This window comes from Pollachius pollachius, assembly GCF_949987615.1.
Source record: "Pollachius pollachius genome assembly, chromosome: 3".
Taxonomy (NCBI): Eukaryota; Metazoa; Chordata; class Actinopteri; order Gadiformes; family Gadidae; genus Pollachius; species Pollachius pollachius.
The window spans coordinates 44818845-44838844 of NC_136936.1; the positions used below are offsets into that span (position 1 = coordinate 44818845).

The following is a 20000-nucleotide window of genomic DNA, read 5'->3' on the forward strand; positions in this document are numbered from 1 at the left end:
TGCAGGTTAGTCAGTGTATTTGTGTGCAAATTACTTTGTGTATTAGCATTTAGTAGTGTGTATTAGTTTGTGTATTACTCTGTTTATCAGCATGTAGTTGTGTCTATTAGGGTGTGTGTTAGTATTTATTTGAGTATTAGCATATAGTAGTCTGTATTAGTTTATTTATTACTGTGTATTACTGTATGTATCAGCATGTAGTAGCGTGTATTATGGTGTGTGTTAGTATTTCTTCATGTATTAGCATGTAGTAGTTTGTATTAGTTAGTGTATCAGTGTGTTTTTCTGTGTGTATTAGCATGTAGTCATGTGTGTTTGTCTACAGTAGGGTGTACATCAGTGTGTCTTACTGTGTGTATTGGCATGCATTAGTGTGTATTAGGGTGTGTGTTTGTCTACAGTAGGGTGTACATCAGTGTGTATAAGTGTGTGTATTGGCATGCGGCAGTGTGTATTAGGGTGTGTGTTAGTGTACATCAGTGTGTGTCAGTACTTGTCGTCGTGCTCATAGATGTTGAGCCCTAGGGAGTCCACTCCCAGCCACAGCTCCGTGCCCTTCTTGTTCTTGATGTCAAAGTAGTTGACCCCGTACATCTCCAGGTCCTGGGCGATCTTCAGATACTCCATCATAGAGTCGTCTCTGGAGGCCAATAGATATACATTATACCGTGTTTCAATGTAAATTATTAATTAATACCTTCAGGTGTTCAAACATAAGAGTCATCCCTGTATACACATGAGTATATAGTAGTTAGTAAATAGTACGCAACCGAGGGATGGGTACCTGAGCAAGCCTCGGTGTTCTTCGTGCCACGTCTGTATTCTGTCCTCCCACTGCTCCTTAGTCAGCTTATGTTGCTCCAGTACTCTAGAAATATATAAATACAAATTAAAATGTACACACACACACACACACACACACACACACATATATATATATATATGTATACATATATATATACATTGCTCCAGTTTTCTAGAAATACTGCTCTAATAATATATATATATATATATATATATTATATATATATATATATATATATATATATATATATATATATATATATTATATATATAGGTGACAGTAACAGATATATAATATATATATATATGTGTTTACAGATACACACTGGCACTTTGATAGCAGTGATATGTGTGCATGTTCGTGTGGATGTGTGTTTGTGCGGATGTGTGTGTGTGTGTGTGTGTGTGTGTGTACCTCTGGGGCAGCAGCCGGTCTGAGCCCAGGTATCCAGGTGTGTGTGTTTCTTTGTTGTAGTCTCCATACTTGGTCTGAACGGAGTAGGACGCCAGCAGTACCGCCGTCTCTGGGGGACAGTAGTTCTCATCGTTCAGGATCGACTCCTTCACCTGTACACACACACACGCACAAACACACACACACACAGACAAAACACAAACACACACACATGCACGCACACAGGCACACACTTATACACATACACATAAGTACACACACATATGCATACACATGCACACACACGCACACATACACACACCCATACACCCACACGCAGACACACACACAAACACATGCATGGTCACACACAAACACGTACACACATGCACGCACACACACATAAACACACAGGCACACAGATATAAAGTAATGTGAGTCTACTGCCCCCATCAATATTTTTTAGATACAAGGGTTTGATTGGCTCTTTGAGGACCTGCAAGAAAAAGAGCTTCTGGGTAATCTCCTGGATGAGCTCCTCAGACACGTCCTCGGGGTAGAACTTTGCTCTGAACTTAAACTGCAGAGGGTTCTCCTTCCTGACGTCCTGCTGGGTCACCTGCAGGGGGAGACAAACACACACATATGACCCACACACTCATAACCCAACAGTATCACAGACACAGGCACACGAAATGTCCAACACTAACACACACAACCAAATACCAGACACACATATGAATACACACACAAATATGACACACACGCACACACACACACAAATATATCACACACACACACACACACACACACACACACACACACAAATATAACACACACACACACGCATACATAAATATCCAGTGATTCAGGGGGAATTTTTAAAGTGGGGAGCCCTGTTGTTGAGCTTATGGGGGCGGTACTAAAAGTGGTGGAACGCCGAAGCACTGCAAATAACCAGCCTCCTGTGTTCCTTCTGGAGGTCTTGGGTCAGGCCACTGGCACCGATCCCCCAACACTACTGTGTGTGTGTGTGTATGAGTGTCAGTGTGTATGCGTTGTTGTGTGTATATGTGGATCTATGTGTTTGTGTGTGTGTGTATGTGTGTGTGTGTGTGTGTGTGTGTGTGTGTGTGTGTGTGTGTGTGTGTGGGGGGATGTGTCTTTGTGTGTGCATGTGTGCTTGTGTGTGTGTCTATAGTCTCACCTTCTTGTTGAGTTTGAGCCAGGTGATGTAACTCTTGCTGTCGGTGTATTGGAGACCGAAGAACCAAACCTCCCTCAGGCCTACTGTCTTCACCACCTGGAGAACACACACATCACCATGACGACACCAAAACAACACCATGACCGCATCAGCATGTCCCCGTCAGGAAGACCACATCACCATGACATCACCATGACATCATGATCACCATGACATCACGTGACATCACCATGACATCATCACAACATCACCATGACCTCGCGACATATCCCACCATATCACCATGACAACACTATTATATCAACATGACATCACCACGACATCACTATCACCTCGCAACAGTACCACCATATCACCATGACAACACCATTATATCACCATGATAACAACATGGCAGCACCTAAACATCACCATGCCAGCACCAAAATATCTCCCTAACCATCACCATCATCAGTTTGTTGCAATGCACCATTTTCTATTATGCACTAGACTATTATTAAATAAATTATAAAATAAATAAATAAATACATGCTCAAGTTGTGGATCCTATTGCATTCTGTCCAGTTGGTTTTTACGAACCTGCTGGAGCAGGGCTAGACTGATACTGTTGGTATGTCTGGATTTTCCTCAAGCAGGATTATGTTTACTCATTATATTTTTCTCTATATTTAGTCCTGCATAAATAAGCTGTGTGTGTGTGTGTGTGTGTGTGTGTGTGTGTGTAGGTGTGTGCGAGCATGTGTGCGTGCATGCGTGTGTGTGTGTGTGTGCGCGTGTGTTACCTGGTCGAACAGCTGTTTTCCTGTCGTGTTCGGCTGGATGGCAAACTCCAGCTCCGCGTCCATGGTGGTGACACGCACGTTGATCTGGACACACACACACACACACACACACACATGCAGGCACACACACCCAAAAAAAGCACACGACTCAACAATTTATCGACCCCTACAGCACTCTGGTTTAGACGCAACTCATCGTAAAATATAGTGGGCTATAGAGACAGACAGGAAAAAGGAGAGTGAGAGATAGAGAGAGAGAAGAGGTGGGTGGAGGTGACAGTAGGAGAGAGGAGGTGAAAGGAGGAGAGAGGAGGGAGGTGACAGTAGGAGAGAGAAGGGAGGTCACACTAGGAGAGAGGAGGTGACAGAAGGAGAGAGGAGGTGACAGGAGGTGACAGGAGGAGAGAGGAGGTGACAGTAGGAGAGAGGAGGTGACAGGAGGAGAGAGGAGGGAGGTCACACTAGGAGAGAGGAGGTGACAGGAGGAGAGAGGAGGTGACAGGAGGTGACAGGAGGAGAGAGGAGGTGACAGTAGGAGAGAGGAGGTGACAGTAGGAGAGAGGAGGTGATGTTGGAAAGAGGAAGTGACAGGAGGAGAGAAAAGAGAGGAGGGAGGAGAGAGGAAGAGACAGGAGAGAGGGGACAATAAGAGAGAGGGGGTCCCAGCAGGAGAGGAGGTGACAGTAGGAGCAGGGACAGGAGGAGAGAGGAGGTGTGTGGACGTGACAGTAGGAGAGAGGAGAGAGGTGACAGTAGGAGAGAGGAGGTGACAGGAAGAGAGAGGAGAGAGGTGACAGTAGGAGAGAGGAGGTGACAGGAGGAGCAGGGACAGGAGGAGAGAGGAGGTGTGTGGACGTGACAGTAGGAGAGAGGAGGTGACAGTAGGAGAGAGGAGGTGACAGGAAGAGAGAGGAGAGAGGTGACAGTAGGAGAGAGGAGGTGACAGGAGGAGAGAGGAGGTGACAGGAGGAGAGAGGAGAGAGGTGACAGTAGGAGAGAGGAGGTGACAGTAGGAGAGAGGAGGTGACAGAAGGAGAGAGGTGACAGTAGGAGAGAGGAGGTGACAGGAGGAGAGAGGAGAGAGGTGACAGTAGGAGAGAGGAGGTGACAGGAGGAGAGAGGAGAGAGGTGACAGTAGGAGAGAGGAGGTGACAGGAGGAGAGAGGAGAGAGGTGACAGTAGGAGAGAGGAGGTGACAGGAGGAGAGAGGAGAGAGGTGACAGTAGGAGAGAGAAGGTGACAGGAGGAGAGAGGAGAGAGGTGACAGTAGGAGAGAGGAGGTGACAGGAAGAGAGAGGAGAGAGGTGACAGTAGGAGAGAGGAGGTGACAGGAGGAGCAGGGACAGGAGGAGAGAGGAGGTGTGTGGACGTGACAGTAGGAGAGAGGAGGTGACAGTAGGAGAGAGGAGGTGACAGGAAGAGAGAGGAGAGAGGCGACAGTAGGCGAGAGGAGGTGACAGGAGGAGAGAGGAGGTGACAGGAGGAGAGAGGAGAGAGGTGACAGTAGGAGAGAGGAGGTGACAGTAGGAGAGAGGAGGTGACAGAAGGAGAGAGGTGACAGTAGGAGAGAGGAGGTGACAGGAGGAGAGAGGAGAGAGGTGACAGTAGGAGAGAGGAGGTGACAGGAGGAGAGAGGAGAGAGGTGACAGTAGGAGAGAGGAGGTGACAGGAGGAGAGAGGAGAGAGGTGACAGTAGGAGAGAGGAGGTGACAGGAGGAGAGAGGAGAGAGGTGACAGTAGGAGAGAGAAGGTGACAGGAGGAGAGAGGAGAGAGGTGACAGTAGGAGAGAGGAGGTGACAGTAGGAGAGAGGAGGTGACAGGAGGAGAGAGGAGAGAGGTGACAGTAGGAGAGAGGAGGTGACAGGAGGAGAGAGGAGAGAGGTGACAGTAGGAGAGAGGAGGTGACAGGAGGAGAGAGGAGAGAGGTGACAGTAGGAGAGAGGAGGTGACAGGAGGAGAGAGGAGAGAGGTGACAGTAGGAGAGAGGAGGTGACAGTAGGAGAGAGGAGGTGACAGTAGGAGAGAGGAGGTGACAGGAGGAGAGAGGAGAGAGGTGACAGTAGGAGAGAGGAGGTGACAGTAGGAGAGAGGAGGTGACAGGAGGAGAGAGGAGAGAGGTGACAGTAGGAGAGAGGAGGTGACAGTAGGAGAGAGGAGGTGACAGTAGGAGAGAGGAGAGAGGTGACAGTAGGAGAGAGGAGGTGACAGTAGGAGAGAGGAGGTGACAGTAGGAGAGAGGAGGTGACAGGAGGAGAGAGGAGAGAGGTGACAGTAGGAGAGAGGAGGTGACAGTAGGAGAGAGGAGGTGACAGGAGGAGAGAGGAGAGAGGTGACAGTAGGAGAGAGGAGGTGACAGTAGGAGAGAGAAGGTGACAGGAGGAGAGAGGAGAGAGGTGACAGTAGGAGAGAGGAGGTGACAGTAGGAGAGAGGAGGTGACAGGAGGAGAGAGGAGTTGTGTGGAGGTGACAGTAGAACTAGCTCGGGAGGGAAGTGCAGGTCAGCATACCTCACACCCTCAGTAATTAGATGTAATGACTTGCATAATTCCCATTATAGGAATGAAAACCGCTTAGTAAATTATTCAAAAGGTATTTTTATCTGAGGGTTGGAGTCAGAGCCCAGCGCACGGAGTGGCCAACATGTGCACAACGTAACACACATCAATTATACATGAGATAACACCAGAACTGAAACACACACATGCACACACATTCACACACACCCACACTCACGCACCAACACACACACGCAGAACATATGCATGCACACACCCTCCATACACACAAGCCCAAAGACAGGCACACCGCACACACACACTCTCCCAAAGACACACACACACCGAACACATGACACATATACACACACACACACACACACACAGACAGACACACACACACACACACACACACACACATACACACACAAACAAACACAGTGATGTTTATTGGAAATCAATAAGAGTATATTTAGGAACACACTTGAAAGTTCCTTTTGTTTACTTTGAAGGAAACTGTTTTAATTGTTTATTTTTTTCAAATAATTTTATTGTTCCTTATTGTTGTTGTTTCAGCTGACTGCTTTCTATTCTTTCTTTCTTTATTCCATTCCAGAATACATGAGCAGTACCTTTGTTTTACAACTTTCCTGTATACACGACCAGTACATGATGCTTGACCAACATTTATCAAAAAGCGTTGATAGTCTTCCATACTTAGGGTTTGTACACACACACACACACACACACACACACACACACACACACACACACACACACACACACACAGTGCACATTAAGGCAGCATGTCCCTGGGGATGTTTTGTAATCCAGGACCAAACTCATTTATAATGGCTGCCTGCGTCTAACTAGCTGCCATGGTCCTATTTTTATATTTTTTGCCAAAACACAAAACACTCACAATAGACCTGTTGCTTGTGCTTATGGTTGTGATGGTTCATTATTTAAAAGTGCTTTGGGGGTTTCGGTAATCCAAAACATAGAATCGTACGTACTAATGTGATGACTACTTAACAAACAGTTGTCCTTTTAGCTAGCATTGAAGGGACGCCCTGAAGTAACATCTGAACACATTCCTTCTCACGGAAACCAGCTAGGGTTAACCGTTGAACAGGGGTGCAAAGCATTGACACAGCTAGCATAGTGGCTAATGCCAAAGCAAATGTTTAACCTCTCCAAGGCACTCCGTGGCCCCATTCCTAGCTCTCTTTCTCTCTCCCTGCCTCACTCTCTCTCTCTCTCTCTCTCTCTCTCTCTCTCTTTCTCTCTCTCTCTCTCTCTGTCCCTCTCTCTCTCTCCTCTTTCCCTTGCTCTCTTTTTCTCCCTCTCTCTCTCTCTTTTCCATCACACATCCTCGCTTTCTTTCCCACGAATTGTCTTTGGCCTAATTCAGCATTACTCTGATTGATTGAGAGCAGTCTGTGTTTTTGTTTGTGTGTGTTTGTGTATGTTTGTGTGAGTGGGAGCAGGTAGCTCCAAGACAAACTAATGCCAGGAGAAAATAATCATAATCATAATAATAATAATATTAAGCTTCTAGAAGGAGGCAGTTTCTGCTGGTGATTTCACAGTGTCCTGATAGTGACCTCTGCGTGTCCCGTCGGTGATGTGCTACTGCCGGGGGTCAAGACGCTCCCCTTTGGCCCTGTCATGGTGATGTTATAGTGTTAGTGTGGTGTTGGAGCTCACAGGTTTCGGCATGGCTCTTCTCTCTGCGTTCCGCTCTCATAAAACCCAGAATAAGAAGAGGAAGTCCTCCGTGATGTTCGGCCGGCCTGCGCCTGGGAATACAAAAACAACAAAAACAACAACAAATAAACCTCGGCTCAGGCAACAGACACAAACAGAGAGGAGGAGAGCACAGTCTTGGCCATGAGAGGGGGGTAGTAAATATAGTGTGTGTGTGTGTGTGTTTGCATATTCGTGTGTGTACGTGCGTGTGTGTGTGTGTGTGTGTGAGGTTGAGAGAGAGAGAGTTCAAGGCACCTGTGAATGTGCATTTCTATATTCGTCCATGTTTCACCTTACGAGTGTAAAGAGAGAGGGAGGGAGGGAGGGAGGAAGAGAGGGAGAGATTAAAATAGAGAGAAAGACAGCGTGAGAAATAGAGAGAGGGCAAACAGCATTTTTGTGATAAGGGAGCGATGTTGAATTGGGGCCAGTAGGGACAGCTGTGTTGCTTCATCGTATTAAGGCGACATCAACTGATGATTTGACCAATCACAACCTTTAGCGTTTGTGGTCAATGACATTAGTTCTGGGGCTTGTACTTCTTGTTGCAACGACTGCTCAATTTTGGAACCATAGGAACATTGGAACGTTAGTCATGAAGTCGTCATAAAATATACTTTTTCTTATGGGGAGACATTGTTATGTTTGAAACTGCCACAGCATGTCTCACGCGGGACGTGTCAAAAAAAGGTTTTCATAAGACTAGGCTAGCCCAGCCTTATGGTTTATTTATGGTGACTTTACAGTACAACCTCTCGATACGGAAAATCTGCAACAAAAATTCCCATGATGCATTGCGATGGACTACATGCCCTATAGGTGTCCATATAGCAGTGTGATAAGTAAATGTCTGATGACATAGTCTAAGAAACACTAAAAGACTGTTTGATTCTTTCTCACTGATTTATCCTCTGCCCCCAAGCAGCCTGGTGGGCGATGGAGCTTCTTATGGAGTATTAATGGAATGGAACAGCGGGTGCATTCCTACTAAACGAGATTTAGAAGGTAGCACTGGACGACATTGGGAATGCAGACCAAATGTAGTAAGCACCAGAGGAACAGAGAGGCAATCACAACATCACAACATCTGGAGAACCCTGTTAGATGAGTACTTCACCCCTGGGAGAAGCTCAAAGCATAGTGTGCGTGTGTGTCTGTGTGTGTGTGAGTGTGTGTGTTTGTGCATGCATATGTCTGTATGTGTATGTGCGTGCGTGCGTGCGTGCATGCCTGCATGTGCGTTCGTGAGTGTGTGTGTGTGTATGTGTGCCTGTGTGTGCATGTCTGTATATATGTGTGTGCGGGCATGCGAACATGTGCGTACGCGTGTGTGTATGTGTGCGTGTGAGCGGGTGTGTGTTCTGCTTCAGAGAACAAAGAGATGAAGCAATTGCTCGGCAGTAACATCTCATCCTCTTTATTAACATATTATACATCAACCTTTGAATGAGAAATATTATATACTGTATACATGTTATGCTAGATTTTATTTTCACAATATGTTACTTATGTATGTTGTTTGTCAGGAACCGCAAGATCTTCTAAACAAGATAGATAAATGACAACAACAATGTAATCTCAATCTAAACTACGATTGTTTGAGTTTTCTTGATCGAACTCAAGTGAAACCCACTTTTAACTTTGAAACTCACAGTCCCAGTCACACTTAGAATCACCAAGTCACGCCTTGCATAATCATTTCAATACATAACAATAAATTGATCTGGTGAGTGCTCCGCTATAACAAATCACAGCCTAAAAGATTAGCACACACAGCTTCCTCTATGTGATAACAGATCCCTCGCCTCGTTGCCATCGGTTCACCAGCTGGAACTAGTCACCCCTCCATTAGGAAAATGAATATAATATTAACGTGCAGAAGATAAAGCTTCCCCCTGATCCTGTCAGCTCCCTCCTGATCCCTTGAGCAGGTACACTCGTTAAGGTGAATCCAATAAAGGGGCCGTGTTGTTTCTCCGTTCACCGACTGGTTGTCCTTGCCCATCGGCAGATTTAATTGGCTTAGAACCTTTATGGAAAAACAGGGGGGGTGCCGGCTACAAACGAACACACACACACACACACACACACACACACACACACACACACACACACACACACACACACTCTATAAACTCTCCAGGTGACCCATTAGTGGGCACAATATCCAGAATGTCCAGGGTACACTATGAACCTCTTAACGGGCAGGGTGTGGGTGTGAGTATTTCTGTGTGTGAGCATGTCTTTGTATCTGTGGGTTAGTGTGTTTGTGTGTGTGTGTGTGTGTGTGTGTGTGTGTGCCTTGCAGTTGTATTTTAATGACTTCTGACCCAGTTTACCAACACTAGCAGCTCCACACCTTGTGGACAACAGACCAGTCATACACACTACCTACCAAAAATAAAACATGGATTTTCATCACGGATCAACTGTTCACGACCCAACACTCCTTCTGACGTCCTGGTTACTAGGAGACAGTATAGTTGCATTAGGGTAAGAGGTTAGGGGTCAAATGGGCCAGTAAAGCCATGACAGACCTCAGCTCTGCTCTGGCGGTACCACACACGCACAAGCAAACACACACACAAACACTTCCGACAGCTGTGACAACAGTAGCTATAGAGGTTGAAGCACAAGGCTGTCTTTGTACCATATAGTGTGTGTGTGTGTGTGTGTGTGTGTGTGTGTGTGTGTGTGTGTGTGTGTGTGTGTGTGTGTGTGTGTGTGTGTGGGCGGGGGGGGGGGGGGGGGGGGTGATCACATGACACGACAGAACCCCTACTGTCTGGGGTCGTGACCTCACATGGAACTCACTCACCCCAGTGTTAGGATTTAATGATTACTGATACTGGATCAGGTATCAGACATCAGGCAGATACTACTGCTCTACTACTAGACTAATGTCTGGTACCTTTCGGCCTGCTCTCTGCAGACATTATACAACTGATGCACCTGCAGGATTGCACAACTACTACAGTATTCCTGTAGTAACGTTGTATACTTACTATGTAGGTCTACTATACTTCTTTGAGGACTACAGTAGTAGGCTACTGTTGGAAAGTAAGAAACCTGCAATACCCTTCATTCGGTATAGGTAAACTAGTTTCTTCAACAGCTACTTTGTGCAGAGTTTCTGTACTAACGTAGTATTGTAGTAGACCTACGCAGTCGTAGACTTACTAATTTAAGGCTTGTGTTTACTACAAGAAAATACTGAACAAGTGATAACAAAACCTAGACCATGGCATCTGCATTTGAACGGATGGAGAAGCCATATGAAACACGGTTATCTTGGCCGGAGAAACAGCTAGTTTGGTGATAATGTAAATGTATATCGGCCTGCTCAGATAAATAGTAGGCCTACCGCTCCCTGAAACACAAGACCGTCCTTTAAAAGGTGTCCCGTGTCGGTGTACAGGGGACGGGAGAAAAGCGAACCACGGGCAACAGCGGCCGTGAACGACCAACCAAACAGCCAATCAAACTTTGGTTCCCGGTGCCATGCGGCCAATCAACGGAGCTAATTAACCCGCGCGTCACCTTGGCATCTGTTTCTGTCAGATAGCAAGGCGCTGTATGCGTTAAGTGCGTGTGTGCGCAACGGGCAACGGAGCTCTATTCCCGGACAGCGTGTGCGCCAAAACGCCACTCTGGAACGTTGGGAGCGCTGTATCATTTTGCGTAATCTCCAGAGGCGACCGCCAGAAATAGCGGAATTTTAAATAGCCGTGGAGACGCTTCTAAGGTTCAATGTCGAGACCAAAAGTGTATTCGCATATGAACGATGACGGAAGCCTCTGTTAAATACAGACCCTTCGATAGCCTACTGATATGACTTATCGATACCGTATCTGGTCTAAACCCCGCAGTGATGCAGGAGCGTCGTCGGTGTCTTTCGTTCGTAAAGTTGCAAAGCTCCCAAGAAACCTGGTCTCGTCTTTCTGCAGGAGAAGGCGACAGGCAAAACAAACACACCCACTCCGGGCTGTACCAAACCACGTTCATCTGATATCAATGCGGGTTATTACCAATAGACGACTCGGTGATCCCTTTAGAGACATCGCTGCGTGACCAGTGGCTGGCGATGAAAATAAAAACTTTGTTCCCATAGCCCCGATAAAGGTCGTCGGTCTGTCCAGACAACCTGTCAACGGTCCCACACGGCTATAAATACAACGGATCCGCTTGAACACACCGGTCCTGCGGTCCAGAAACCAACCCCAGCCCGCCTGCCTATCCATAAACTATCATGTTTTAGTAGGCAATGCTCCGATCACCTGCCGCTATGACAGCGGCCGGTGTAAGAGATCCGTTACCCACCTCCCTCCCTCCCCGTTCCCTCTCCTCATCACAAGTGTTTAGAAACACATAACTCACCTCCAAGGAGTCGCTGTACCCGGAGACCCGTCTGTATCCCGGGAGTATCTCGTCTATCTACAGTCAGTGCCGTGTACATCCGGGCCGGTGCAGCCTCCTCCTCCGGTTCTGTCTGCTCAGGGAACCTCTTCTCTCTCAGGACTCAGAAATATGGCTGACAGTCTTACCGGTAGAGGAGTGGAGAGCGGAATCTCCCCCACCTCCCCGCCTTCTGCCCTATAGGCCTACCTCCTCATCCACCTCCGGGCCAGGACACCTCATCGACCCCCCGTGTATGGTGGTGGGTCGGTGGGCCCCTAACGTGGGGTGAAGTGGAGGAAATAAGATACACAACAACATAATGTAAGGTTTCTAGCTCCAGTGTCCCCGGGGAAACTTGCTCCGCTGGGGCTCCAGGTGAAGGAAACATCACTATTCATTATGAGGGTTATATAATCAGACCATTGATTACATGATGAGAGTGAAAACGATTAAACAGAACATGAAGCCACATTCATAATATGTCCATAATATGAAGGAATGGATGCCAGATAGTAATAATAATAATTATAAAAAATATAATAACAACAATATGTATCCACAGTTAGGCCTACACTGTGAATACCTAATAATAACTGCTAGCATTTACAAAAGGTATTCACATCACAGCCCACATGCACGGCCTTACCCCAGTGACAGCCCTTTCCCCCTCGATTCTTACCTGTAATCAGCACCGTAACCCTAAAAAGTGGTATTTGGTTTGAAACGTAGTTTTGCATTAATGTAACAGATAAGATACAAAGATACAAAATCTATCAAATATATAACAGATTCAAATTTGGTAGATGCTTCATGCTGTCATGAAGACAGAGGGAACCCAACCGCTGAGCCCGTGTTAATGGTATGCACTACCAGTTGAGCTTGTGCTGGATGGGATCACTTGTGAAAGATAGGGAAACGCACAGCCATGATGAAGTATTAAAAAAAGGAATCCCAAAAAAGGAATAAATAAAAAGGAATCCAAAAAAAAATCACAAAATGTAGGCTAATCGAAAATAATTAATCCTGAAAGATTAATAGAAAAAGTAGAGAAAAATTCCAAAAAGTTATCCTAAAGATCCCAAAAAGTGATCCAAAAAAGGAATCCAAAAAAGGAATCCTAAAAGATTTCACAAAAAGTGATCCTATGAAAAATCCCCCAAATAATTGACCAAAAGGTTATCCCAAAATAGAGCAATCAAAAATAAGTAATGTAAAAATGCTTTTAGTGAAAATGGTAATGATTTCATTTTTGGATAATTTTATATAACTTTTTTGGATTATAGTCTTTGATTAAAAGACTGAAAATGTAACCATTTACCATGGCAGTGTTAATGCTACTCGGGCAATGATTATACATATATACTGTAAATATATTTTAGTGTAATACTATAAACTTCGGTATTCCAAATTTCCTAAAGTTGCAGTAATTTAAAGTATGTTAAAGATATACTTATAAAAAAAGTAAAAACTTATAACAACAAAATAGATGAAATGTTACAAATTGTTCATACATTCTGTTGTGTGCAAAGCAATAAAGAGCTAAACGTTCTCAAACTGTGATGGGATGTGGTATCCATGGTGACGTTTGGTACCTTGATTATACTCCTCTCTTCTGAAGAAAGAGAGCTGGACTTTCACCATGGTAACCGTTAACCCATTCCACACGCCTCCTGCTTGCGGTAACCGATGACCTTGTGACCTTGGCAGCACATGGGTCGTGACCCAGAGATGAGAGAGCATCCAATAGCTTCAAGTAAACCTAATGAAACCTAATGAGTGATTTTAAATAAAGCTCTCTACTAACACATGAATACAAATATCTCCAATATCCTAGTTATATCATCCCACCCAAAATTAATGCACATAGTGCACAGTGAAGTGGATAGGAGAGGATCACGTATTGGGGTTAGATTATCTCTTTTAGTCTTGTGAACTTTGACCTCTTTTCCTCCTCTTTAAACCTGGCCGCCTGGTGATTTGATTAATATTGGCACCGGATGTTTTCGTAAGCAGCGCCGAGGGATTTCAAATCAGTGTGCCTCATATTTATAAGTGAACAGCAGGATAACTCCAATTAATCGAACACGGTTACATTTCCGCGTACTTCCTGTGAGTTCCATGGAGCAGTACCACCGCCCTCTACCCATGTGTTAGGGGTAAACAGCGACACCCGGTGGATAAATGTAGTAGTGACATGAGCTGCGGGCGCAATGGCAACATCCCCTGGCGACTATATATGTACAATAACAACCGCTGTAACATCTTTATTTATCTTCGAGCCGTCATTTAAAGTGAGTCTCAATAAAGTATAATAATTTTGGCCTTTCATCAAAAGTATCTACCTCAACTTGTCCAAGGTTTTTAATTTTTTTGGTGTAGGCTACTCTTATTGTTTGTATATGGATATATTTTTCTTATATGTTTTTTTTATCTCACCTGTCGAAATCAACCCAGTAGTAACACTGATTGACCGCCAGATGACAGCAAAAGCTCAGCATCAAGTAAAACACTCACACGTAGTAGGCTCACAGTTAAAGGGCCAAGAGATTCGGACATGACAAACCCCGATGCCATACATCGCGAATGACCGGCTCGATTTCGGAAGCATATGAGCATAGGAGCAAAGGGTATTTTTTTTGTCTTTTTTTTTGTTGTCATTTTGTCATTTTCGGGATTTCGAATCAGTGTGCCTCATTTTTTTAAGTGAACAGAAAAAAATCGGTCACAAAAAGAAAATCCCATTAGTTGTGGCTCACATTAAAAACTTGAAAACACACAATATCCTCTTACAGCGTACACATACATAGGCCTAGATGCAAGAAGCGTCTTTTGTCTTATGGGTAGAGTGTTCTGATCCCAATCATCCTCCCCATACATATCTCTGGGAGCTAGTCTTTCCATACACATCACAGCGTGTCCCGTTAGTAGTCCCAACAAGATAAATAGCTCTCGGTGGATCCGAGTTAGCCAGGTCCAGAGAACGACGGGAAGACTGAGTATTCTGCTATTTGTTTGGAGTTCATCATATCTCCCTGTAAACATTTACAAGGAGAGGAACAGTTGACGGAAATCAGCTTTTACGTACCTCACGTCTCGTTAACATAGTTAAAATATTAGTGGAGAGACACAGTTATAAACAGACACACACACACACACACACACACACACACACACACACACACATACACACACACACATTTTCTGTGCACAAACACACAATGTGATGCAAGAACAGTGTTTAATGACAATACCAGTCTTGTTGATCAAACCACCATAACCTTCAATCTTGGCTTCACTAAAACATCTCTGTTACCAATGTAGTTTGTCTAATTTACTTCCTTAGTAGTAATTCAGCTGAAGAGCATTTATCATGAGCAACATGATGAGCATCATGAGCAACACAGCACTTTCGTGCTGTGTTGCATTCAATCTTTACAGTTTGTGGACAACATTAAAGGGAATCGCCGTACAAGTACTTTCCAAAATGTATCATCACAAAGACCAAAGCGCCTAATTGATATTGTTGACATTCGTCGCGGGCATGCCCAATCGGAATGCTCTTAGGCAGAATCGGTAAAACTATCGCTGGTGCCAGATGTTCTGGGGAAGCCCGGCCCCGGAGAGATGGTTACGATGGTTCATCACCCAGACCGGTATTGCCCTTTTAAGCTTTGGTCTTCTCATTGATGCTGCCACCAGATAATCTTCTGGTTCTCCTCTAAAGGCTTCAACCCAATAGGCAACAAACATTCTCCCCCCTCAGCTCAGCACGAGTACAGGCTGACACTTTTACCGTCACAGTCTGGGAGAACAAATGTGTATATTTCACCTGAACGGCAGGTGAAAGGTGTCACCGTGTCCTTTTCTCTCTCCCACTCTCTCTCTCTCTCTCTCTCTCTCTCTGACCAAATGCATTTGCAGTGACTCACGCATGCACCCACGCACACACATTCTATAGAGTGCATCATGTATTGAAACATATGTGTGTGATTCTTGTCTCGTCCTGCAGCATAAATACAGTTACATCATCTTTTTGACAGGCAGATACTAGAAACATCTGGTTGAAAAACTCGAACAGAGCTTAAGGCTGTTCACACAAACACACACACGCACAGATGCACACCAGACACACACACACACACTAGTTCATTGTTGGTGCGTTGTCTGAATGTGTGAATGGATGACGTTGATTAGTGTTTTTTCGGTGAGCGTGCGTGTTGCGTATTGCAGTTGCGGCCTGGTTCCGGTGTGTTTAGTTCAAAGGATTCTGGAACCTCAAAGTTGACCCGTCATGGACAGGTACGGAATGTAACGCTGCATTTTTACCGTGACTGATGTGAAGGAAGTGATGAAGAGGAGGATGAATGACATGAGTGTCATCTTCAAACACTCGGAAGGTCACATTCAGACCCCCAGTCAGCCCACACATGCTATTGCAACACACGTTTGTGTGTGTGTGTGTGTGTGTGTGTGTGTGTGTGTGTGTGTGTGTGTGTGCATGAATACAGTATGTGGGTATATGTGTGTATGTGGGAGAAGAGAACAGAAATGTTCAAATGGTTAGTGTGGGCCGGGGGTTTAAAGCTGCTTTCCCACTGGTGCAGGATGGCCTGTAGAGCCCAGAGTGGGACGGCAATGAGTGAGACCCTACAGGGCTTCCCCCCCACAGGTTTGGAATACCCCAATATGGAGAGCTTAAGTCCCGCCCTTTCCGGTTGACCACCAAGGGAACCTATTTTTGGAAAAACTCTGGACTACTTGATCCAATTGTGCCATAAATTACACATGTTTGTCATTTTAAAAGTTATTTTAGCGAGTAAAGAATGTTTAGCTCCATGAAAACAATCATTAGAAGGCAAATCACACTTATACTTGATTCGTGTGATTCAAACTGGGATATTGTCACGCCCCCAACCCGGTTTCGCTCGTTGTTTTCGCTTCCCTGCTGATGAAAGGGTCACTGGATAAAACATCAGGTAGGATACATGTTGTCATTGGTGATGTATATTGTGCAAGGCGAGAGATGTGGTGCACTGAGCAGTTTCCCATAAAATTCCTTTTTTCTTTACTGTTTTTGCGAACAACTGCGACCATCTTAAATTTGCAAAATTATCTTTTAGTTTGACAAACATCATTGGTGTTATTTATGGCACAATTCAAACAAGATTCAAAAAAGAAAAGTGTCGCCATTGACTACCGTGTATATTCTTTCCAGACTAAGGTCCCATGGGGACAACGGGAAGGGGAGGGACTTAGGCTCTCTATTGAATCTTGGCCTTACTCATCTGGGGGCCATATCGGTTCTAAACGTTGGCTGGGTGGGGGAGATGAGTGCAGAATGGATCCAAGATGGCTCCTAGGGGAATAAGTCCCACTGAGTCGGTCCTTTAGTACATTTGTGTTCAACAGCAATAGATACTTCAAACTTGCCAGTATGAAAAGCTTGCCCTGGGGTACACCACATAAAACAACAACAACCACAGCACACAGTTAATACTGTCATTAATTAAAATAATAACAACATTATTCATAATAATAATAATTTAGCTGATAGATCCAAACTGATCCCCACATTCTTTCCAAGAGCCACAGTATGTCTCTCTCTCTCCCTTCCATGCATAAGTAAACCACTGTGAAGATTTAGTTGTTTTTCAACCTACATTCTTTGAGGAAGACCTGCAATTATCTGCAGCCTCTGCAGGCCAAGAGAACGTCCTTCTCATCCTGTCAGCGTGTTTTCCTCTTGCTGGTGGCTTTTCGTCTGGAAAGAAACATTCTGTAACCCAAAGTCACATTCCCCCGGAGCAGAGTTGCAACACGGGGTTGTAAACAAGAAGCTGCCCGGCGGGTGCGTCGGCACGGCGATGGGCCGACGGTCTAGAACAGATGTGTCTCGCAGCGGCTGGAAGGGAGACACCGCGTCTCTCTGAAACACGGACCGGCTCTGTTGTGACGTCATCATCATCACCGTCATCATCGCAAGGAGAGACTGGCTTAAGAACTCAAACACACCTCCACCACACACGTAACTCAGACCCGAAACCATATAAACTTAACACACACACAAACACACAGACACACGTCCACCTTACATACACACACACACACACACACACACACACACACACACACAGATCTCATATGAAATAGTAAGCAACAGAGGGTGTCCCTCAACAATATCTTACAAATCCTTTTCTTTTGTGATCTAATTCAGCCCATTACACTTGTTGTGGGATGAGGTTCTGTCTGAATAAATTACACAATAGTGTGGACAAAATCTTAATTAACAGGAAGAAGGATCATTTTGCAATGTTTATTTTAATCAATTATTGTATCTTATTGTAACAGATGTACAAAGGGTGCGTTCTGTAGCAAATTTACTTTCTATTCATACAGCAGCAGAATTGGCATGTACAAAAATACATAATTAGATTTCGTTGTATGACACAACATTGAAAAGTACATAACATAATGTCTATTTATAAAATCTATAAGATCATAAATATTCAGAACTATACATGTTGAACACAGTTAACCTTATAGCATCAATAATACAAATATTTAGTGTTTTTACTTTACAAGGGAATTACCTGGAGTATCAACCTGTGCATTTAACAATCAAAGTAATTTCCATAATATGGTGCATAATAACACTGTGTTTGCACTAATGAGAAGTATTATGTAGGAAATAAACAGTATGGGTGTATTGTTTTAGGTGAAAGACCATGGTCAATTAACACAACACAGATACTGGTAGAAAGGTTCTTTAGGTACACACAGACACACACACACACACACAGACACACACACAGACACACACACACACACACACACACACACACACACACACACACACACACACACACACTACAGGCTGTTTATAAGACATGGCTGTTCCGTGGGGAATGGAGAAGTGCTAAGAAGGGTAATACAACTTATAAATGGCTGTTCATTTTGCTGTACATTTTCCTTTACACTTAATTATCTTTTAAAAGAGCTTTAAATACAACAAAAAAAAGGACCCTTTAACAAATCAGCGAGCTGACTCAGGCGTCTCGCTAAAGACAGTTCAGTTCTTAGAGTACTGCGGATACTTGTGTACTTCTGAGGCACACACAGAGTACGTTGAAGAACTCTTCCTGACGGAGGTTGGGTTTGGCAAGACAGCAGCCAATCAGAGACCAGTGATGATGTCACACATCAATAATATCCTGTACTCGGAGTGTTGAGAGAGTCCAAATGTGGGAGTACTCAGAAAGGGTCCCTCTGCAATTATTGGAGCAATATAGCAAGGATGGGCTAGCTGGTAGCTAGCTGTTAGTAAGCTGGATGATAGCCGGATGCTAGCCGGAGCCATGCAAGATCCTAGCAGGTGCTAGCCAGATCCTAACTGGGCGTTAGCATGGTGCTAGCTGGATGATAGCCGGATGCCATTCGGAGCCATGCAAGATCCTAGCAGGTGCTAGCCATCTCATAGCTGGGCGTTAGCAGGGTGCTAGCTGGATGCTATCTTGGATCCCACCTCAACCCACAGAGGTTGAGGTTCTACCTTTGGCTGTGCAGTTAGCAGGAGCTTCTCGCCAACAGCCCCAGCACTGCGGAGCACTGTGCATTCTGTCGTTCACGGAATCCCCAGAACGTCACGTAGCAACCCGCCCGTCTTAACTCAGGATGGGCCGTGTTCCCGTCGCTGTGTCCGCCGCTACACGTACGACTCCTCGGCGAAGAACAGCTGGTCGAAGTCGTCGGCGTGCGGGTCGCTGCAGCGACGCCGGTCCCACTCCTGCCGCCCCTGCACCAGTGCCAGCGCCACCTCCTGGGTGCGCTGGTTGGCGTATCCCTCCACGCCGCCCTGCCGCGAGAAGTAGTCCCTGACCGCCTTGCTGGCGGAGGAAGACAGGCCCACGGTGGAAACCCGCTGCCTGCCCGCCTCGTGCTGTTGGCCTTTGACCTCTGGCGAGGCGCCGGGTCGCTCCAGGGTGTGGCAGTAGGAGGGGGGGGGCACCCTGCAGGGTTCAGAGGAGCGCCGGGCCAGGGAGGGGTGCCGCTCCCAGCCGTCCGCGTCCCCGGAGCTGGGGGTCAAAGTCACGGGGGTCACGAGGGTCGTGGGGGTCGAGGGCGTCGTGGGGGACAGGTTCCGCTGCAGCACCAACGTGGTGGCGTTCTG

The 20000-nt window shown here is 45.5% G+C and overlaps 2 protein-coding genes across 2 annotated transcripts in view; both read right to left on the reverse strand.

Moving 5' to 3' along the window:
• LOC307073977 (radixin-like) overlaps nt 1-11938 on the reverse strand; it is a gene marked incomplete at its 3' end in the record, with an annotated part of 21208 nt that extends 9270 nt beyond the window's left edge. The window contains exons 1-8 of the mRNA XM_079733949.1: nt 11813-11938; nt 7394-7485; nt 3188-3271; nt 2406-2501; nt 1695-1817; nt 1220-1371; nt 785-868; nt 494-640 (exon numbers count right to left, since the gene is read on the reverse strand). Coding sequence (XP_079590075.1) covers nt 494-640; nt 785-868; nt 1220-1371; nt 1695-1817; nt 2406-2501; nt 3188-3271; nt 7394-7405 — 698 coding nt within the window. The 5' untranslated portion in view covers nt 7406-7485; nt 11813-11938. The remainder of the gene's footprint in view (nt 1-493; nt 641-784; nt 869-1219; nt 1372-1694; nt 1818-2405; nt 2502-3187; nt 3272-7393; nt 7486-11812) is intronic.
• Nucleotides 11939-18196: 6258 nt separating this feature from the next.
• Nucleotides 18197-20000, reverse strand: part of arhgap20 (Rho GTPase activating protein 20) — a 20286-nt gene continuing 18482 nt past the window's right edge. Inside the window, exon 15 of the mRNA XM_079733991.1 lies at nt 18197-20000. This exon is cut by the window's right edge and continues 1094 nt beyond it. Coding sequence (XP_079590117.1) covers nt 19536-20000 — 465 coding nt within the window. The 3' untranslated portion in view covers nt 18197-19535.